Source organism: Talpa europaea, assembly GCF_964194135.1.
Source record: "Talpa europaea genome assembly, chromosome: 11".
Classification (NCBI taxonomy): Eukaryota; Metazoa; Chordata; class Mammalia; order Eulipotyphla; family Talpidae; genus Talpa; species Talpa europaea.
The window spans coordinates 40,992,019-41,013,874 of NC_140078.1; the positions used below are offsets into that span (position 1 = coordinate 40,992,019).

The following is a 21,856-nucleotide window of genomic DNA, read 5'->3' on the forward strand; positions in this document are numbered from 1 at the left end:
GAGTTCCTGTCCCTTCAGGTGACTGGGAGCACCTGTCCTGTCTCTGGCACTGTGCCCAGTGTCCTACATGGCAGAAAGGCAGCGAATGGCATAGAGGATTAGTTCTGTCTCACCTGCTCTCACCTGAACCCCACAGATCCCTCAGCCTCATGTCTTAGTTCTCCCTATAAAGTGGGAATGGTCCCTGCTAGTCAGTTATTGGGAGGGTAGGTGTGTCAGACATGTTTGTTCTGTCTATATCAGTTCCATTAGGGCTTGGAGTGGGTCCGTGGGTCTGTCCAGAGCTGGACCCCTGACTTTAGACACGGGGCTGCTGCTCCTGAGGGCAGGGGACTGGACAGACATGGCCACTGGTGGGACATGCTCTTAGTGACTCTAGAAGTACTCTGCCCATCTTGTCTCCACTGTCTGGAGGGGGTTCCTGCCTGCGTGGGCATCACCATGACCTTAACTGACCCCTTTGAAGGCACCATGTGGGGGGCTCGCAGAGCAGAAGAACATTGTCACTCATTTTGCTAAGATTTGCAGCTGGAGTCTCCAAGGCTTGGGTCAGACATGCTCATCCCCAGTCTCCATCTGCATGAGATTGTGTGCACGAGAGCTGAAGAGAGGTGACTACGGGGCAGAAGCATGTGAAAGATGACCAGGTGCTGTGGGTTTCCAAGCACTCGGAACCTTCGCAGGCCTTCTCAGAAATTGACAGTGGTGGAAGAACCTCATGTGGAGGCCTGGCAGGACCTCACAGCCCTAGCTCACCCTCCAGTCATTCCCCAGATGCACACACATTCCTGTGTGTCCCTCAGACCCATGCAAAGCAGAGTTTGTCCCTGAGTTTTCCTAGGCCTTAGCTGAGGTGGGCCCACCCCTGTGTGAGTGGAATTGTGAGGGATTTAGTTGTAATACAAAGGCCAAAGACAATAATAACTCTCATGTATTGAGTGCTTACTATGTGTAGTAAACTTTTCTAAGCATGTTGTTTATACTCTTTTCTGGAAAGCTTTGATAGTGGTCTTTCCTACTTTTCCCTCTGTCTTAGTTGAGGGGTGCAGATCCCTCTTTGGTGCCTTGCTGCACTACCGGACTTACTGTTGTTGAAATAAAATGTCTGTGACTTCCTCCCTAGACTGGGGGTTGTTGAAGACACACGTTCTGTCTTGTTGATTTTCACATCTTCCATGCTGGCATGTAGAAGGGACTTGGGACACATTTAGTAACTTGAAACAAAAGGTGATGTGGGGAAAGATTGGAGAAGGATCCTGGCTAGATGCTTTGGTGATGGAAAAATGTTTTAGGGGACAGAAGTCAAGAGAGCTCTGCTGTTTGGTCGCTGTGTATTCTTAGGCAAACCTTGTAATTTCTCTCAGCCCCCATCTTATTCTCTTTATTTGGTGACACCCTTTGGCTGATGGCTTTCAATGAATTGGAGCATAGGGAGTAAAAGAGGAAATAACAAAGACACTGATGTATTGTAGCAGAGACAAGAGTCCTACCAGGTTGCCAAGTGCGAAGCAACCACCTCATTCATATTACCTTTCAAAGCACTGAGCCACCTTTATTTGCAGGTCTTAACGTTGACACACCAGGGGGAACAAGATGTTAGTTACATAGTAGAATAGCCCTTAGATCCTGTGACCACTCACTGTTCTGATTTTGAGGTTCCTAAAATGTCTCATTAGGTGCTAATCTGCAACTTTCCAAAAGTCAGGTACCTGAACATTTATTCAAATGATGACCTTTTTTTTTTTTTTAAAGATTTATCCATTCATGCATACAAGAACTGAGTTATAGGCCAGAGGTGTAGGGGGTGAGAGTATCCAACAGACACAGAGTGGGAAACAGAACAGGCAGACTGACTAAAATACACTGCTGAGGGGAGCAGCGGGTGAGAGGGGAGAGGTCTGCTGCGCCATGTGGGTTTCTCTCTAGCCAGCTGGGGATTGAACCGGTGCTGCAAAGGCTGCAGACAGCTTCATAGTGTGGTGCTTAACCTTTTTGCACCACCAGGGAGGCCCTGATGACTTTTTTTAATGTGATTTTAAACACGTCAGAAAAAGCTAGAGATTTTCCTATGTAAGTTTCCTGTTCTTCATGAATAGAAATGAATCAGCTTAATTTCTCCCAGAAAATTGAGGGTAGGTTAGAGTGGGTTGGGTCTTCTTAACTAGACATAATGATTTAAAATCAAGAAAAACGCAATGGCCCTCTGAAAAGCTGACCTGTGGGGAAGGTTTGCCCCTTACAGGTAGTCCTTGATTTACCTGTATTCTCTTAGAATACTAAGAACATCATCACCCAGTTTTATAGATGAAATAACTGGCAGCAGGAGTTGTTAAGCCTGTCATCCAGGCCTTAGCTTCTCAGGGGTCATTTGCATAGCTGGGTGACGTGGTTGACTGTCACATGGAGGGAACAGAGTTGCAGGGCATATTGGGTGTTGGGTACTCTTGTTTATTTATTTTAGTTTTAGGTTCAATCTAAGTACCATGAAGGAGCGAATGTGGGGAGAATCTCAACTCAGCAGCACTGATACTTGAGGGCAACCACCCATGGCCTATCTCAAGGAGAGGACAGCAGATGGGAAGCATAGAAAAGGAAGAAGCCCACTGTCAGGATCATGTGCTAATTCCTCAAACATTGTTTGGGTGCCTGTTATTTGTACACCACTGCTAGATAGTAGGGGGCCAGTGTGTGGAAGGTCACGATGAGGCAGGCGGGAGCTAGTTGTCTGTGGCTCACTCAGTCCCTGGGCAGAGGCGCTCCGTCCAATACTGTGCTCTGGCTCTTGGTTTTCATGAGGCTATTTTTAGGCCGCATTCCCAAGTGTCCCATTGGAGTGTGAGACTTATTTGAAAGCACTCACATTGCCATGTTTTATTATTATCTTTCTGGGATCACTTCTCTGCTGTGAATAATTAATGCCAGGAGTGACTGAAATGCCATTTGCAGGTATCAGGTCAGGGTCCTAGAAATAGACTTGGCAGAACTGATTCTCAGAAGGGCCACCTTATCTGTTTGCTAGAGTTGGAGTTACCAAGAGAAATTACCGGGGTCCCAAGGCATAAGTCTACCCTCAGTGATGTCTTTGTTGATTTGTCACCAGTGGCAAGAGAAATAAAAGTAAATATAAACAAATTGGACAATGTACTACACCAAGCTACAAAGCTCTACACAGCAAAAGAAACTCTAAAACAGAAAGGCATCCTTCTGAATTGGAGAAAATATTTGCTCATCATATATTTGACGAAGTGTTTCTATCCAAGATATATGAGGAACTCATGGAATCTACTAAAAAGAAAGCAAATAACCCAATCAAAAACTGGACAGGGGAGCTAAATAGACACTTCTCCAAAAATAGACGTACAAACGGCCAACAGACACATGAACAAATGCTCATTATAACTTATCATCAAGGAAATGCAAATCAAAACCACAGTGAGATGTTGTCTTGTGCCTGTGATGGCCCAAATCAAAAAGACCAGAGACAGTGCATTCTGGGAGGATGCGGAGTAAAAGGAACCCTTGTACGCTTTTGGGGGGAATATAGACTGATCAGCCCTTATGGAAGTCATGTGGAGTTTTCTCAAAATCGTCAAAATGGATCTAAATGAATCAGTGAATTCAAATACTTTAATTCAAAGGGGTATGTGCACTCCTCTGTTCATTTTAGCCCTATGTATAATAGCTAAGTGTCTAGGTGCTGCCGAACAGGTGTCGATCGGGTGGGTTCTTGTGTCTGAGTGATGGAGGAATAATCACTAGCACACCGGACGGAAGGTTAGCAAGCTCAGGTTTATTGCAAGAAAGACTCCTGACAACAGGAGGGGGCCCAAGGGAGGAGCCAGGGGTTAGGGTACTGGGTTCTTTTTACAAGGTTTCTGGGGATTTTCCACCCCCTCAAAGGCTCCTGGGGGCTTTTCCCTTCTTTGGGGTACTTTTCCACTGCCCCCTGCCCCTCCACTGCCCTACTTTGATTCCTCGCCCCCTTCTTTTCACCAAGAGGTGTGAGGAGGCCCTAAGTTCTGTTCTTTCCTCACACCTCTCTTGGGTTGCCAGCTCATGCCTGCCAGTTTTGTGGCTCTCAGCCTTTGCCTGTCAGCTTTTGCCCACAAGCTGCCTACCCTCTCACAAGTACAGAGGAGTGGATTAGAAAAATGTGGTGTACACACACAAACACACACACACAGTGGAATATGCCTCAGCTATAAGAAAAAATGATCTCTTTCCATTTGTGATAACACAGATGCTTATTAAGCAAAATAACTCAGGAGGAGCTAGATAAATACCAGGTGATTTCACTTACATGTAGAATACAGGGAAATGAAACAAAGGGGCAGGCAAAACCAAACCAGTCCAAACCCTAGAAATCTGACTGCTGTTGAGGCTCCAAGATGGAGATGGAGAGAGGGGAAAACAAAGAGGGGAGGGGCTCCATGTACTCCGGTGGGTTCCAGGCCGGCCCAGGTGGTGGGAGTGAGGTGGTGACATGCATCTCAGGAGGTATGAGCCTATGCCTTTGAGTCATATACAAGTATTGTAAACCAATGCTACCCTAATTTAAAAAAAAAATTGACTTGAATGAACTCAAGGCTATTTATATTATTTAAAAGTAATGTGTTAAAAGATGTCTTTTGGGGCCCTTCCTGGTGGTGCAAGGGGTTAAGCACTGCACTATGAAGCAATCCGCAGCCTCTGCAGCACGAGTTTGATCCCAGGCTGGCTAGGGAGAAACTCACATGGCGAAGCAGACCTCTCCTGTCTCGCCTGCTGCTCCCCTCAGCAGTGTATTTCAGTCAGTCTGCCTGTTCTGTTCCCCACTCTGTCTCTGGTGAATCCTCTCACCCCCCGCATGTCTGGCCTGTACCCCAGTTCTTGTATGCATAAATAAATCTTTAAAAAAAAGATGTCTTTTAACACATGAACATTTGAAGCACATTAATATTTTTTTTGAGCAGACATCGGTTTGAATGGGGTAACATCAAACCAGAATTGATTAAGGATATTTCACCAACAAACTCGTTGCAAGGTTTTTATAGAGAAGCAATACATTAAGTGACGGCATTATTTGGGAAAACTTGTTGCCTGTTTGTGCTTTGTCATTTTTCTTAACCTTGAGACATTTACAGGAATCAACTGTGGCTTAGAGTTTTCTACAGTCACTAGGCTACCAAGGCATTAAACACTTTAGTCCAATGGCTTTCTCATTTGATTACTTTAGCAGATGCTTTGTACATTTCAATGTAGAGCCTGCCAGTGGAATATATATTAATACATAGTTTATATATTTTCTCATTCATGAATCCAAACAGTTCTGAGGTGTACAGTTTAGAGAAAGGATTATGTGCCCTAGTACTCAATAAACATCAGAATGTGAACCTTCTGGGTGGCACCACGGTTAAAGTCTTAGCACTATCAAGCTACTGCCAGCCACTGTGTCCTGAGTTCGATACCTGGCCAGGGAGCTAACCCACATGGTGCAGAAGACCTCTCCTGTCTCGCCTGCTACTCCCCTCAGCGTATTTCAGTAGAGATCTGCCTGTTCTGCTCCCCACTTTGTCTCTGGTGAATCCTCCCACCCACCCCCATACCTCTGGTCTACACCCAGTTCTTGTATGCATAAACAAATAAAAATAAATCTTAAAAAAACCCACCAGAATGTATTTTTATTAGGAGATAAATTTGTAAAAATACAATTGTTAAAACAAAGGTTTTGCACTTACATTTTAATAACTAAATTTATAAATTTACAATTTAATAAAGCATTTTATGTTTAATAACCACCCAGCTGGGTTCCTAAAGATTGCCAAGATATATGACCTTTGGTGTTTGAGTACCTGTTCCAGCCATCCACTGGGAGTGCCTTTCTAATCAAAGTACTCTCTGTGCTCTGAGTTCTGTTAGTTAATGTATTGTCCATTGTAGGGAGTCTGTTTTCTCATCAAGGTCATTTCTGCATAAGGCAAACATTTATGATGTGCCAGGAACCATGATAGGTACGTGGGCTGTACAGAGAGGAGTGAGATCAAATTGCTCTGAAGCTTGTGTCTGATGTAGAAGACAGAGTAAGAATAAAGGGTTAAGTCTCAGCACTATAAAGCTATCTGCAGCCACTGCAGCATGAGTTTGATCCCTGGCCAGGGAGATAACTCACTTGGTGCAGCAGACCTCTCCTGTTTTGCCAGCTGCTCCCCTCAGCAGTGTATTTCAGTAGATCTGCCTGTTCTGTTACCAGCTCTGTCTCTGGTGAATCCTCTCACCCCCTGCACCTCTGGCCTGTACCCCAGTTCTTGTATGCATAAATAAATAAATCTTTAAAGAAAAAGAATGTTCATAATGTGAACTATGTAAATGGAGATCTGGCAGCATGCAGGAAGATGAGGGAATGATATTTGGAAGAACCTCACAGAACTGGTTTTAGAAGGGTGACGAGCAGTTTCATAGGTGATAGCACGAGTGTTAGGAAACTATGAAGGTTTATCATGATTTGGGTGAACCACAAGGCTAAAGTTTAGGGTACCAGTCAGATGGCAGGAGAAAAGATAGAAAAAAGCAAGTGAAGTTCATTAAGAAGGATCTTAGATGTGTGAATTGAGGCTTTTTCTAAATAAAGTAGGGGAGAAGCTCCAGTTAGTCCTTCAGGACGTTGCCAGGGTGTGCTTAGATGGAACTAGGGACTGGAGGGGTTTGCTGTAGTAAGGGCAAAATAAGAGGGTCTGACCTTCTGAGTGGAGAGAGGACTGAGGAACATGGTGGCGGGCTTGAACAATATTTTACAGAAGTATAAATGTGGGGATAAAGAGAGTCAGTAACTCAGAGGTTTCTGACTGGGCAGAAAATGAGAAAGACCATGAAAAGAACAGGTTGAGGAAGAGACTTGGCAGAAGGGGTATAGAGGCTGTTGAGTTTGAATTCTTACAGAACATCTACCAAGTGAACAGTGGGGGCTTTGCTTTTGCATCAAGATAGAATGGAGGGAGTTCAAGATAGAATGCAGATTTACAAGTTCTGAGCCTCTAGATAATAGTTAACCTACCCAACTAAAGCTGAGAAAGTAAGACAGGTGTCAACCTGAATGTATGTTTCCAGAGTTTTGAGCTATCAGTTACTGGAATTTGTCTGCTTTCTGATTCGCATTGCCAAATGCATATCACTCCATTTGTCTTTTGCCATGTGTAATTTCAATGGTCTGAAATTTACTACCATATTTAAGTACTTTGAGATTATAGGAGAACTTCAGTTTTTCATTTTCTATATTGCCTCGCTATTCTGGACAAAATTTATTTTTTTCAAATCAGAGTTAATCAACCCAAAGCTCCTAAGAATAAGTCCCTTGTTTTCTAGGATAGAGTTGAGTAGGAATGATTTTAAATGACCAGCAACTCATTAATTGTAGGGGAAAAGGAGTAAAGAGCAGAACCCTCTACCTGAGGAACACAAGGGAATTAGTGGCAATCAGCGGAAATTTAAAAGCCTCTCTTAATCCATCTTACCTCATCTCTTCCTAGTAACTCACTGCAATTGAACTCTAGACATCAGCTGTTTAAGGGTTACAATGGTGAAGAATGGGCACTTCCCAATCCATTTGTTCTGTCAGTTTTAGGGCGTATTATAAGCATTTATAATGCTTTCTCCAATAGCAGAATTAAAAGAAACTCCCTGCATGAAAATCACACGTCACCCTATGTCACACTACTTTTGGCCTATATAAGATGTTTTCTAGCAAAAGGCATGCCTGCAGGACGACTCCAGAATAGACTCCCCATCCTCTGTGTCATGACATTGGGTCTAATCACAGACACCATGGGCCACTCTTCGGAGCTCAGACATGTTTGACTTTGCTGTGAGGGGTATTGACCAGATTAGAGTTAAAAGACCATCAAAATATGACTATATGTCTCAACAGACAGCAGATCCCCATCTTCCAGGCAAACTCATCAGACCAGAATGGAAACAGTTGTGATACATGACCATCTACTGGAGTTGACAGAACTAACTCTCAGTTCATCCTCAGGACTGTGAAGGTTGTGACTTGACAGCCAGACAGATTAAAGGTCTAAAACCTGTACTAGAAGAGATTAAAATTCTTTTTAGAATATACTTTTTCCTCACAGATATACAATATTTAAATTGATAAGAATATCCTTTACCTTGGTTGTGATGATATTATCACTGGTGTTTACATATGTCCAAACCTGCCAAATTGTACATAATAAATATGTGCTGGTCTTTGTATACCAGTTATACATCAATAACCCTTAAAGAAAAGTCAAAGCAACCATCCCCCTCCTCTCCCCATGTACCTGCTGGTTGCATAGACAGGTATAACAGGTAAGAAGACTCCAAATTTAGGTCACTGGTTCTCAGTCCTACTGTTTGCTGGAGTCATGTAAGGGCTGAGTCCAAGCCAACTGGCCCACACATTGTTAAAGTTGCTTACTAATTCTAATGTGAGCCAAAGTGGAGAACCTTTGCTTTCCATGGTATTCCTCTGAGGGTGGCTCCTTGAAGTGTCCAGAGTTACCCCTCAGTCTTATCATACTTGCTTGAGTTTTGTCTGCAGGTAAAGGACTCTGCAGGTGAGGATTTCTTGCCTCCTCACTCTAGTGCAGAACATTTCCAGGGCAAGGTGGGCCCTGATGACCAGGCCGGAAAGATGAGCTGTTGTGTTATGTAATGAATAATTACATTAAATACATAAAAAGTTGGTTATAGGGAGGTAGACTTGGGTGGTGAGTAATAGAAGTCAGGAAGGCAGACTCCATATTGGGAAAGAGATGACTGTGACTCACGGACATGCCTTTGAAGGAAGAGTGCTTCACGGAGTTGGTGGGAAACTAAAATGTATTGATGGTCATAGTGACCTTGTTTAGGAGGGGAGAAACAGGGATATGCTTAGGAAGCAAGCAGCCTACAAAGCTGAGATTTTAAAAGATGTGCACAAGTGGGGTTGTCACGCAGGGCAGTCACCAATTAGTGGGGCTTCTGTGGATGATCATCTATAGGGAATTATAGAGATGTTTTATAGTCATTTGGAACTAATGTGGGTTTACCTTACCCTGTGGGGTGGGGCTCATGTTTTAGTGGGACCATTAGACTGGGCGATCTGTGTCAAGGTTTCCTAGAGATATTTGATAGCATCTCAATTGGTGTCTGAACTCATACCAGTGGGAATTCGGGCCCTAATAAGTAGGTAAGTTCAGTGGGTTTTATGACTGGTATAATATCTGTCTACCAAATTATGATTAATACAGTATTAGCATGGAAGGAATGTCTCTAGTGGAATTTACATTTGACTTTCTCATCAATATTTTATCACTTACTTGAATGAAAATATCTACAGCATGCTGTAGCAATCTCATTCACAAGTTGTAGAAGAGGAGTTGTTGGGAGAGTTTTGTTTCTTTTTAAATTAATGTGAAATTCAAATACTATAAAATTTGCCACCTGCTTTTTTTCCAGCCAGTGAACTGACCTTATTGGTCAGAACTTATTGGTCAGAATGTAGGACAGCTGATGGAAAGACATCTCTTTGGGGGGTGGTCATGTGCTTTCTCCCTTCTTCCAGCCAACCTTGACCTCCTACTCTCACCAATATCCCATGCAGTGAGCCAGGACTCACTTTATTGGGAAGTCTCTTTTTCTTGATTTGTCTTATTCCTGGCAGCCTGCCAGTCCTTCAGAAGCTCTCATAATTTAGATTATAACTCTAGGGCATGAGAAGATTCCATTTCATGCTCAGGTCAGAGCCTCATGCTGGACACTGCTATGCTGAGTCATCTACAAGGATCCTTCCAGAGAGGAAGAGCAGAATCAAGGGTGTCCCAACAAAACTTGACTATTGAATACAAGTAGTAGTCCGTGACTATTGACCACAAGCAGGAATACAAAACTTGACTATTGAATACAAGCAAGAAAACTATTGAATATAAGCAGTAGTCCATGCCTTGAATGACAGTGAGGCTCTAGTTGCTCCAACTAGCTAAAATAATGGACCAGATGTCCCAAGTTTCAGTTTTATTATAGATGTTGTAAGTCCCTATATTTAGGTTTCCATGCACCCTATGCCTGTACAGAGTGGGAAGACAGATCTTAACGACTAAGAAGAGTTTGGAAATTTTAGTTGATGGAGAGTTCATTATGATTCAGCCATGTTATGGTTGCTAAAAATATATTGTCTGAGCTACAGTAAGTTTGGAAAGGAAAGGAAATGGGCATTCCTCTCAATGATGGGAAACCAAGTTATGCTCAACTTGGATTGTGTCGTGTCATACTTTCCTGGAGAAGAGAAGAAAACCATGACCTCTCCTTCCGATGGTGAAAGGACTGGCTTACTCTGTGCTGGCCCCTTGAGGTAGAAATAGGGTCAGTGAGGCCACACTTAAATTCTGCACCAGCAGAATGCCCAGTGGTGTTGATGACCCAGCACCTACCAGGCCTGCAGGGGGAGCCCGGAGCCTCTTTGTGGGAGGGTTGTTGGGGAAAGCCACTGGTGTGGTCGGGCACAAAACTCTTCAGGCTTTTAAAGGAAATTTGCTCAGAGCATTGAGTGGTCCAAGGAAAGCCCCTCAGAGTTTCACTTCCCCTTCAGAGTTTTTTAAACTCATAGGACCGTATATAGTTTTTTCAAGGAGCCCAAATTCTCACAGGTCATTTCAAGGTCTCTGATATCCCTGAATGTATTTGCTGATTCTACCCCGGGAAATCTTGTTGAGGCATCTGCCCTGAGCTTCATTCTGTGGAAAATGCAAATGATAATAAAAGCAGTGGAAGAAGCATATTCTGATATCAAGGTAATGCATAGTATATAACTGACGACCAACTATCAAACTAAGGACCTTGGAATTGGACAGGAAGGAGAAGCATTGTGCTGGTAAATACCAGAAGGAAGAAAATGGTCTGCTGATACTTAGTCTGGCAGGCAGGGAAAAGATTGGCTTTTTAAATAAATGGTGTTGATAGGAACTTATTTAAAACTCTACAGCTTTCTCTTTTTAGCCCTGTCTTATTCTTTATTTAACACACACACACTCAGACCCCCCATTAATACCATGTCTGGAACATTACCTGAATACTTATATTTTAGTTGCTCCTCCATTTTTTGCCACATAGGAAGCTTATATATAATATTTCCCCATTTTTCTTTAATAGAATGATTTTGTGACTTCATTAATGTTAAACATTTCCTGACCTAATATGCTATCCATTTCTACTTCTGAGATGTATGTGTTCCAAAGACTTAGAGTAAATGTGTCCAGGGGCCAGATCCTCCCCCACTGGACAGTGCTAAGTGTGACATATGCTTATTTCTTAAATCCTAAAATGTCCAAAGGGATATCCCTTTGCTTTTGCTCTTAATCACTGGTATGCAGAGATGCTTCCAGACATGTGCTTCCTTCACATTATGTGCCCTTGGGATCATATTGTCTATTATTTACAGGGGAGAGACACCAGATTTTATCTCTGTGATGTGCTTAATTACTATCAGCTGTTCTGAGTGGGCCATGCCATTCTCTGAACTCATCAGAAATATGTTTGGCTCCTGAGATGCTTCAGGATAATCGCCAACAGGAAGCAATCCAGGGCCTGTTTCTGCTGGTGAACATGCTTTTTCATTCTTTCAAAGTGATCATGTGTGTCTCAGTAATGAGACTTGCTGTTTGTTCCTTCCTACTGCAAGTCTGGCAACAAGATGTAAGGAACATCTGGGAACATGTCTAGAAAAAGAAGGAAAATTCCATTCTGCTGTCTCCATCCTGATTTCTTCTGCAACCGGTACAGTGGGAGGTAATGACTGAGTTGGTCTTCCGCTGCCCTTTAGAACACCCATGCCATTTCCAGGCTGAGGCACTCGGAGCACTAGGTCTGATACATCAGTGGATGGCAAATTTAGTATGCTATTCTGCCTGCTAATGTTTACTACTTGTAATTCACTGTTTCACTTAATGTTCTTTTTATAATTACAGCTGTTTGGAATGTCAGCAGGTGTGTACTTAGGGCCCCACTTTATCCGCAGGCTCATTGGAAGAAAGCATTAGAGAGAAAGGGAGTAACAGTGTCACTCCATGGGTAATTGGTGCTCCTTTAAGTGGCTGGCACTCATCAGCATCCACATGGGAGCCAGGCCAGGACTGCAGATGAGCCACAAGGATGCTTGGAGTGAATGGGTGTTCAGCTGAATAAGGGAGCATAAAGGACACTCTGTTTTGAGAAAATAAAGCAGATAATCAGTTGACAATGTGTATTTACTGCTGGTATTCCAAATTTGGATCCCGGAAAGTGAGAGCTGGGCACTTAGGGTTGAATATTGCCAACAGCGAGTGATGTGAATTAGGAATTCAAAATTATTACACTCCAAGTCCTTTAAGGGAGATACAGTCACAAGCAGAGATGTGCGTGTCCTAGAATTTGAGACAAGAGGCTCTAAGATGTCTAAAAGCTTATAGAGATTTTTGTTTCCTGCGTTCTCTAATTTGGGGGAAAAGGATGCTGCTTAGCAAATTCAGCTTTTGAGTAAATGGACCCTTTTTCCATTTTTATCCCTCTACCTGCTTTCTACTTTTATGCTAATTTCTTGGTTACAAGAGTTGGATGGACTCCCAAGAATCCCTTCAGCCCTCACTGTGCCCAGAGCTGAGGCAATTTGAGATAATTAGGGATAAACTCAAAGGGAGATGCAGGAAACATTGTAGATGCAAAGGTTATGAGCAGTGGAGGGACAGGATTCTGAACCTGGAGGACTACAGACTGGTTCCTCCCTGGCGCCACTCCTGCCTCTGCTCTTCCTACCTGTGCAGCTACCTGCTCTCCTCCCACAGCCAAGGCAGTTTGTGAGTAGGCAGGTAAGCGGCATTCCCATTTCAAGGGTCTTTGTGAGAGTTACACCTTCTAGAATTTGATCATGTAGACATCTTATAATAGAATTAGAAGCATAGACGCAATAGACATTGGCCACTGTCACCCAGGCAGAAGGCATGTGGGGGCCAGAAAGAGCAGAAAATGACCTTCCCATCAGGGGACTTGGGTCTGAAACTGCCCACGACCTGCCAGGAGCTTGAAAGAAGCCAATGTAGACACACCAGAATCCAGAACCTGTCCACTTCTGACTTAGGGCTTCCCTAGCAGTGGCTTTGAAGAAATCTGGCTTATGCTGTGGAGGACTGAAACCCAAGTTTAAAAAACAATTCCTGTATCCAATACCCTCAGATTTTTCCAATGATATTTCACATCACAACCCAATAGCCTGATTTCACAATCCACTAGTTGGTGAGTCACACTTGAAAAACACTATTGTGTTGAATTGCATTGTGGGAGTCTGGCACTTCTTTCTAAATTAACACCATCCATTTCCCTAATGTCATATTTATTGTCGTTTGTGATTAAGTTATCACCTAATTGTAGCATTCTTGACATAGACTGGGGTAGGCACTTGGGGAATCTTTCTGGTCTATATGAAGTTCCCATAGAAACCAAGAGCCTCTTTCAGCCCTTTTAAAAGATTGATGGCTGGACTCATTGTGGGCTCAGTCCTAGACCAAGAGAGACATATTTACATATTCACCTTATATATGGACACTTTGTGTGCAGCTCTTTGCCTAGTATGTAGCATGTAAGAAGTGCCCACACCTGTATATTTTTTTCTTGCTTGTACTAGTATTCTGCTGAGTGAAAAATGTTTATCATCCTGCAGTTCCTGTACCTCACAAGTCTGGGCACCATGCTGAGGTCCTTTGCTCGGGGTCTCACGCAGCTGAAATCTGTGTGAGAAAATCTGGATTGTCTAGGTTGTCACCTCATCTGAAGCTTGAGGTCCACTTGCAACATCATTCAAGTCACAGCAGAGTTCAGTTCCTTGTTGTTGGGCTATGGGCCTGCCTTCTGGCTGTCCTCTGGTGGTGGCACCAGGCTCCTGGCCTTCTCCCTCAGTCCTAGCTGCATGGCCTCTTACACCATGGCAGCTAGTCCTCAGAGCCCCCATCTGCTATGGCAGCGTCTTCTACAACATGCCATTTATGTTCCAGATCATGAAGTGACCATGCATTGTAGTCACAGGACCCCACACAGCCAAGGGAGGGGAATCACCCAGGCTGTGTACCCATTTGTATACTCATGTGGAAACATGAATTTCACAGCTACTAGGGATTTTGGGGCAGCTTGGAAGCAGAGGAGAAACTGCAGGGTTCAAAGGAAAATGTTTTAGAAGGAAAATAATCTCTGATACGTCTCTTGATGCTTTTCCCCCTCTAAAATGTCAATCTTGGCGTTATCTTGACTTTTGCTGTCCACATTGTCACATTTACCACATCTACTATGATGACTAAGGACTGTTTCTTTGCAAATTCTTGATAGGAAACTGTTCCATCTTTTTATGTAAAGAGAATTATCTGAACTCTACCTCCCTTGTGAGCCCTAAAAGCAAGAAGTCCTTTGTCTCCCTTGAGTGTTCCCCCTTCTTTCACACACATATGCACACCTGTGTGCACATCTGCACGAGGGGGCTCACACACATAGAACACACACATACACGCTTCACTTACCTAAGACTTTTGAGATTCTTAAGTGATGGGCACTGAGCAGCTGTTGTACATGATGCTCTGGGCTATGTGGGTAGGCAGTGGTGTTGGTGCAGTGGTGGGGTACTTGCCTGTCCAGTTCTGGACTAGATCCCCTGATGCTCCAGAGCTCTGTCTACAGAGGGGGGTTCCCACCTACTGTGTGCTTAACTGTTCTTTGCGTGTGGCCGCATTGCCTGTGGGACTGGATGAGTGTCTGTGGCCCCAGCTCCCGAGAGGAGCACTCCCCCAATATGGGGGGCATGTGCTGGTCCAGGGCACTGTCAGCCAGATGTCACCTCTGTCATCCTTAAACATCCTATTCAAAATTGTATTGAAAGCATACTTTGTACAAAAATGAAGAATGATGTAAAATATAGATAAAATAAAATGAAGAGAAAAAATATTGTATTGTCCCTCCCCATCCCCTGTGCTCTCAAGTTGCTGCTCCTCCTTTATTTCTCACCATAGTGGAACCTATTCCACTATGGAATAGGTTTAGCTCATATTTTACTTGCTCATATTTTACTTGCTTATTGTTTGTCTTCCTCTCCTAGAGAGAAAGCCCTTCCATGCGGGGACTCCTATGTTATGAGTTTAATTGCTATACCCAGGACACTGTAGAGTTCCCAGTTGCGCTTCGATGACTACGAGTGCATTAGATGCGTGGGTTCTGAGAACCAGTAGCATATTTAGGAGTACATTTTGGTTATTCTGCTAGATGTTGGTTAGTTGATGCAAGTGAAACAGATTGGTTTATGTCACCAGTCTGAGAGTGTTTCATCAAAATTATAGCAATTTGGCATACTAAGTAATCTTTCCTTGGCCCTGGGAGGATTGGAGAGTGTGTGTGTGTGTGTGTGTGTGTGTGTTGGGGGGGGGTGTTGCCCACCTCAGTTTGTTGTCCTTTGTGATACAGGATTCAGCAATGATTGGGTATTGGATTTGAAGTGATAGAAGTAAGCCTTAGGGCCTCAGGGTGTGGCTAGAATTGAACCTCCTGTCTGTTGAGCTCCATCTTAACATTTAACTCTATTTCAACATATAACCTTCCATCTTAACTCATAATTCTCTGTCTCAACTAGTGTTTCCTGGGGAATTATTCCCTCACACTTTCTACATTATACAAACCAGTTTATATTGGAATTATCTCTAAATTCAATGTTCAGGATCTTGGATCAAATTGTGTATTTCTCCCAACTGATTTTTAAGCTGTTGTTATTTGGAAGTAAGCTTTTATTAGTTGTAGATGTATGTTGAAAAGAAGGGATATAAAAAGGGAAACAGTGAATAAGGGGTGCACATGGAAAACATATGAATTTCACAGCCACTAAGGATTTTGAGACAGCATGGAAACAGGAGAAACTGCAGGCTTCAAATACTGTTTTAGAAGAAAAATGATATATACTGTTTTAGAAGAAAAATGATCTCTGATGTGTTTCCTGATGCTTTCCCCCTATAAAATATCAAACTCTTTAGAGGATTAGGTATGACACTTTATACTCTGAAAATACGTTCTGGGGTTGTATCAGAGTGGAAGCTCAGTGCATCTGATCCAGTAGAGCCAGGTTCTTGGAGCTTCTGAGTCCTGAGGCCGAAATGGTGAAGGCTCATCCTTCCCAGTCATTTCTTATACAGTCTCCTTTCCCTCCAGGCAAGATGACAGGAAGGTGTATGTCTGATTCTCTCTGCTTGCAAATTATCAGCCTTCCCCAAGTTCTTCTTGAATTTTAAGAAGCTTTTCCTGTCCGGAGGCTTCTGGGTACTTTGAATGGCACCAGGTTGGCTGTTGGCCATATGGTTCAGGCCTGAATCCTGCTGCCTGAAGTTCCTGTTTTGATAGTAGGTCCTGTTAGATTTCATCATGTTACAAATTCTCTGTCTCCCCATTTTGAGGTGAACTTTATTTTTTTTAAAGAATAGAAGTGGCTGGAGCCTGGAGCCTAGTTACATGGCCATTTATTTTTGAGAACCATTCACCCCACTCCTCACCTGCTGTCTCCTGGGCTTACACGGCTCAGTGCAAGCTTGTTTGTAATCGCCAGAGTGCAGAACCAAAGGACTGGTGTTGTCACAATGTGTTCTCTTTTTCTGAAAAATGGGAGCAGTTGTGCTGGGGAAGGGCAGAAATATTGAGGATTCTGAGTTGACTGCTTGGGGCCTGTACTGGCTCCTGTCCTCCATGAGGGCTATTATTGGGCTGTCACTGAGTGACATCACCTGTACCCTGTCCTGCCCGAGGCCCAGGCCTCAGGCATTGGGGGAACAGAGAATAATGTGTGTCCTTGCCCACTTTATCTAAGGATGGTAGCCTCACATCTGACAACAGCATTGTGAAGGAGGCCTGCCCATGGGGAAGCAGACTTTCAGAGGCTCAATAACTTGCCAGAAGTCCTGCAGCTAGCAAATGCCAGAGCAGGGCTAAACCTTTTAATTTGTCTGACTCCATGACCCCTGCTTTTACCCTCCCTGGCATAGCAGTGCCGTGTTTCCATCTTTGGACTCTCGGGATTGAGCTGAGCAGGTCGGCAGCACGCTGCAGTCTGTTGTCAAGCTTCCTTCTGGTTGCAGCACTGGCAGGTTTTGGTCATGGCTGTGCCCCAGATGGAAACTGCTGTGATTAGCACACACAGATGGGCAGTGACACAGTGCTTTGAATTACACCCACCATGTCTACCTTAGCACCTTCCCTGTGGGCCACCAGACCCCAGAATGGTCCACTCTGCTAGTTGCTGTTCTATGCACTGAACTCTGCCTGGACCCCATGACTGGCCTTCCTTCCATCTCTGGACACTGACCAGCTTGTGCCCCTCTCTCTGCAGATGCCGCCCCTATGAGGACTGCTGTGGCTCCCGGTGCTGCGTGCGGGCCCTCTCCATACAGAGGCTCTGGTATTTCTGGTAGGTCATAACTCTTCTGGTCTTGGGTGCCTTTCTCTAACCTCACCCCCTCAAGGCTCTGCCCACAGTCAGTATCATCACCACAAGCGTTGCTTCACCTTCACCTGAGATCATGACTTCTGGGAGAACCTTGGTCGAGAAAGCAGATACATTCAGGTTTGGCTTTGTGATGAGCAGTTTTGCTCACAGTTTGCAGAAAACCCATTCCTGTTTCTAGGAGCTGTGGCTGGGGAAGAACCACTTTTCTTTTGGAAGGTGGACTAGCCCTTTAGCAGTTTCTTTGCGACTTTCTGAAATGGAGCTCTTTGAAAGGCTGAGCATCAGAAAATTGAGTGGTAAAGTTTGTTGCCCAGAAGTCTTCCATACTCACACTGTCTGCTGAATCCTGACTTTCAAGACAGGCAGTCTGCATTCCTGTCTCTCTTCCAGCTGGAGGAGCTGTAAAGCCTCATTGCAGACAACAAGGGAATGTGCTAGAAGGTTGTAGCTGCACATTTCAGGAAGGGAAGGGGCTGGCTTCCTGTCGATTGCCATCCTCAGAGATGACATCTTGGGTGTCCAGGGCTTATCTGTCTCTATAGATCAGACATGTTGTTTCAGATGTCAAAGGAAAGCAGAGCTTATATGGGAAAGGATTTGCCTAAAACCAGCTCCTGTTCTCTTCAGCTACAGTGGAACTGTAACTCCAAAAAGGGTTAAAACTTCACTAGCTTTAAAACTTAAGCTTCTGTATGGCTGAAAAATTCTGACACTACTGATTTCTTAAGACTTTAAGACCTTTACTGAGCATGTTCTAGTAGCCACTTGAATTTTTGTGGTGAGGTTTGGGCTTTCCAGCTTGACACTTGTTCCCTTGGGCATCGGCCATTTGGAGACTGACTCAACTGACACTGGTGGGGTCTCCCTCATGGCTGGCTCATAAGGACAGCCCCCTGGACAACGGTTTGTTGCTGCCAGCTTATTCCACCTCATGGTTACTAATATCTAAAACTCCATATGATCGGTGATGATTTTGTTTTTTGTCTTAAGATTTTCTGAATGTGAACACCGTGGTGTACACTTCAGGTGAGGGGATTGCTACCAGTGCTGGGGAGAGGAGGACCAGGAGGAGGTAGCCTTTGAGACCTTTACCTAGCTTCAAGCATATTTTCACAGAGAATCTTCCTCTGTGGATCTTGTAGGAGGAAATAGGAATCCCAAAAGGGCTCTCAGGTATGTCAGGTTGGTTTGAAGCACCTAATGAATGGTGATGAGGTTGCTGGACTGCTCCTAAAATGAAAAATTTGTTGACGTTCAAGTGTGATACAATTAAAGAGAAGAAAATGCTGATGCTCCAGGCTGACTGGGCTTCAGGGCACCTCAGCATTCCCTGAGCTGGTGGCCAGGCCTTTTGGAGCTACTGGCCCCGGTCTCCTGTGGGTGGACTCAATGCACAGGTGACATAGTGGGATCCCTGCAGAGATGTCTTGACGAGTCCCATCTGGTGAGAGCAGGTCTCAAAGTCAGAGTGCCAGATGACAGGACATTTGATGTAGTTAGAATTGAGGCTCTGAGATCTCTGCTAAACTCAATATGTAACCAGAACACTGTGAGATGTGTCTGAGGTGACCTGCTGATGTCAAAGGACGTGTTCCTTCTCTCAGTAAACATAAGTGTCCCGTGCGGGCCAGAGGCCCATGGAGAGGCCCTGCCTGCAGACTGGCAGAAGAGACAGATGTCTTAACAGGCTTTTTACATGTGGAGAAGATGAAACAGTGGCATGGAAAAGGCATGGAGCCTCTGATGGCAAAAAAGTGCTGGGGGCGGGGAACTACAAAGCTTCCAACTGAGCCTTGGAGAGGGCATTCCAGGTACAGGGAGTAACATCCCAGAGACGGGGACAGAAGGTTGGACCTGGTTGAGGGAGTGATGGGACACTCACAGTGTGGCCCAAGTGTTTGGAGGGGAGCACAGAGGGTGAGGACAGAGCTGGCTGTGTGACAAGGGCTTCCTGTGGCGGGAGGAAGGGCTGCTGTGCAGACTGGCTCCATGTGACTGCTCAGGGCTTCTGGTCCCTTATCACGAAGCAGTGGTTTGGAGGAGAATGCTTTCAGAAGTTCTGGCTACCTCTAAAATCTTGAGTAATCTTTACCTAGATGGTCTACATGAAATTGCCAAGATTAGAAAAAGGTGGCCAGGCAGCACTTGGAAGTCCAGGCAGACATGGAAGCTCACTACCACCGAGCAGACGCCTGACTGGCTCGTGAGAGCCCTGAAACTGGAGTTTCTACTCTGAGTCTAGGGAGCAGTCCAGCCCTGGATCAACTGGAAGTGAAGAAACCAGTTTACTTTTGATGACAGAAAAGGCACAGACTTCCTCTCTTAATCCCTGGAGAGCACCCCCACCTCCCCGCCCCAACCTATTTAGCAATGAAAGGGAATCTATAGTTCCAACTTTTCTTACTACAGCAGCTCCCCCTACATCCTGCTTCTTCTTTCCTTGTCCCTATGAGCTCATTCCCCTGCCCCTGTCACTCCCCTCTCAAAATAGTTCTTTCTTTTTTATTTTTATTCTTTAATTTATTTATTTATACAAGCACTGGGTACAATCAGAAGCGCGGGAGGGTGAGAGAATTCACCAGAGCCAGAGCAGGGAGCAGAACAGGCAGAAGGACCGAAGTACACTGCTGAGGGGAGCAGGGGGCTGCAGGAGAGGTCTGCACGCCATGCGGGACCCTCCTCCGGTGGCCGGGGAGCAGCTGGGCATCGAACAGCGCTGCAGAGGCTGCGGGCAGCTTCGCAACCTAGTGCTCAACCGCTGCACCCCCGGGGAGGCCCCTAATTTTTTTTTTAAATTTACTTTTGCATAGAAAAACTGGGGCATAGGGTAGAGGTGTGAGACTTCGAGAGGCTTCACCAAGGACAAGAATGGGGAACAGAACAGGTGGATTTACTGAAATGCACGGCTGAGGGGAGCAGCGGGTGAGACATGAGAGGTCTGCTGTGCCAGATGTGAGTTTGCTCTCTGCCCAGGGATTGAACTCAGGCTGTCAAGGTGATATCGCTGAGACTTAACCCCTAGGCCACCAGGGAGGCCCCTCAAATAAGTTCTTCCCAGACAAAAGCTTCAGTCCAGAACAAATCTGGTGATAATTAACCCTAAGCCAGTAGTTGGCCTCCTGCCCTGTGACGTTGATCTGTCCCTGCCCCACTCTTTGTGCAGGGAGTGAGGAGCTGTGTCATTTCTGTCCCATTTGACAGCATCACCATGTGGCTTCTCTCACAGAAGGGTCCCAGGGGCTTCTGCATTTCCACTGTAGTGCTCCAGGCTTTTGGGAGGGGCCAGCAGTCTGAGGAGATGAAACCTAAGTATGCTTTCAGCCTCTCTGTACTTGTATTTCTGCTCAAATGTTTATCGTCAGGCCCCATGTTGAACATAAGATTAGCACAGAGTCCTGGGGGAAGTTAGTTTTAAGAGATGAAGCTGTTGCTTGTGTGGTTCCCACCTCTCACTGCTAGGCTGTAGCCACAGACCTCCTCTCCTGGTCTCTCCACCTCTCTCCCGCAACCTGTCTTTCTTTCATTCTTCAGAACTCAGCTCAGAGGTTGCTCTGAAATAAAGGACATTTCTCAGATCTTCCTCACTGTGCCAGATATCCTTGTTAAAACTTCTTGTTGCACTGAATTGCACACTTAAAAATGGCAAAAACAGTAAATCATGTATATTTAATTACACAAATGTATTGCTTGTTTTTCTTTCTGGCACTTTCCGAGTTGTAAATAGTACTTTTATACATTTATAGTTTACAGTCTCCTCCCTGATTAGCATTCAAGTTCAGTGTCAGGGAGTGACACTCGCCTGTCTTGTTACAACACAGTGCTGTGCAGGAGTGTAGCGGGTCCTCAGAAACTGCTTGTTGAAGGGAGACATATTGGAAGACAGACCAAAAGTCACAGTTTCAGCCTTTCCCTGAATCATCTCCTATCTTGTGCCTTTGTCTTTCTTCAAGCTCAGTATTCCAAGGTTGTCCAGTAAATACTTAATGCCTGACTGGTGGTTTTACACTTGACATCATATTAATAGTCTCAAAGATTTTATCACCTATTCTTTTCTTAAATTTCATTTATGTGTGGCCATATGCCTTTGACCATTATGTGGCTGATTCTGCTGTGTCCTCACCCGTCACAGGGCAGTTTGCTGCCCGCACAGAGTGAGCAGATTGTGTGAGGTTCTGGAACATTCCACCTGTGCCCTCATAAATTCACTTTAGAGATGGGCAAATGCTTCCAATTATGTCTGTTCAGTCTGACTCCCCATGTCTAGGTATTGTGCCGTGGTGAGGAGGGGAGAAGTCTTGGGCTTAGTCATCAGTCTTTTATCAAAATCAGTGACATGACAGTCACTGAGAATTCTGAGATGAGTTGCACAAA

At 44.6% G+C, this 21,856-nt stretch overlaps 1 protein-coding gene across 1 annotated transcript in view; it reads left to right on the forward strand.

Moving 5' to 3' along the window:
* The window catches only part of VOPP1 (VOPP1 WW domain binding protein), a gene marked incomplete at both ends in the record, with an annotated part of 108,443 nt that overhangs the window by 63,790 nt on the left and 22,797 nt on the right, over positions 1–21,856 (forward strand). Inside the window, one exon of the mRNA XM_084247192.1 lies at positions 17,369–17,446. Within this exon, the coding sequence (XP_084103318.1) occupies positions 17,369–17,446 (78 nt within the window). The remainder of the gene's footprint in view (positions 1–17,368; positions 17,447–21,856) is intronic.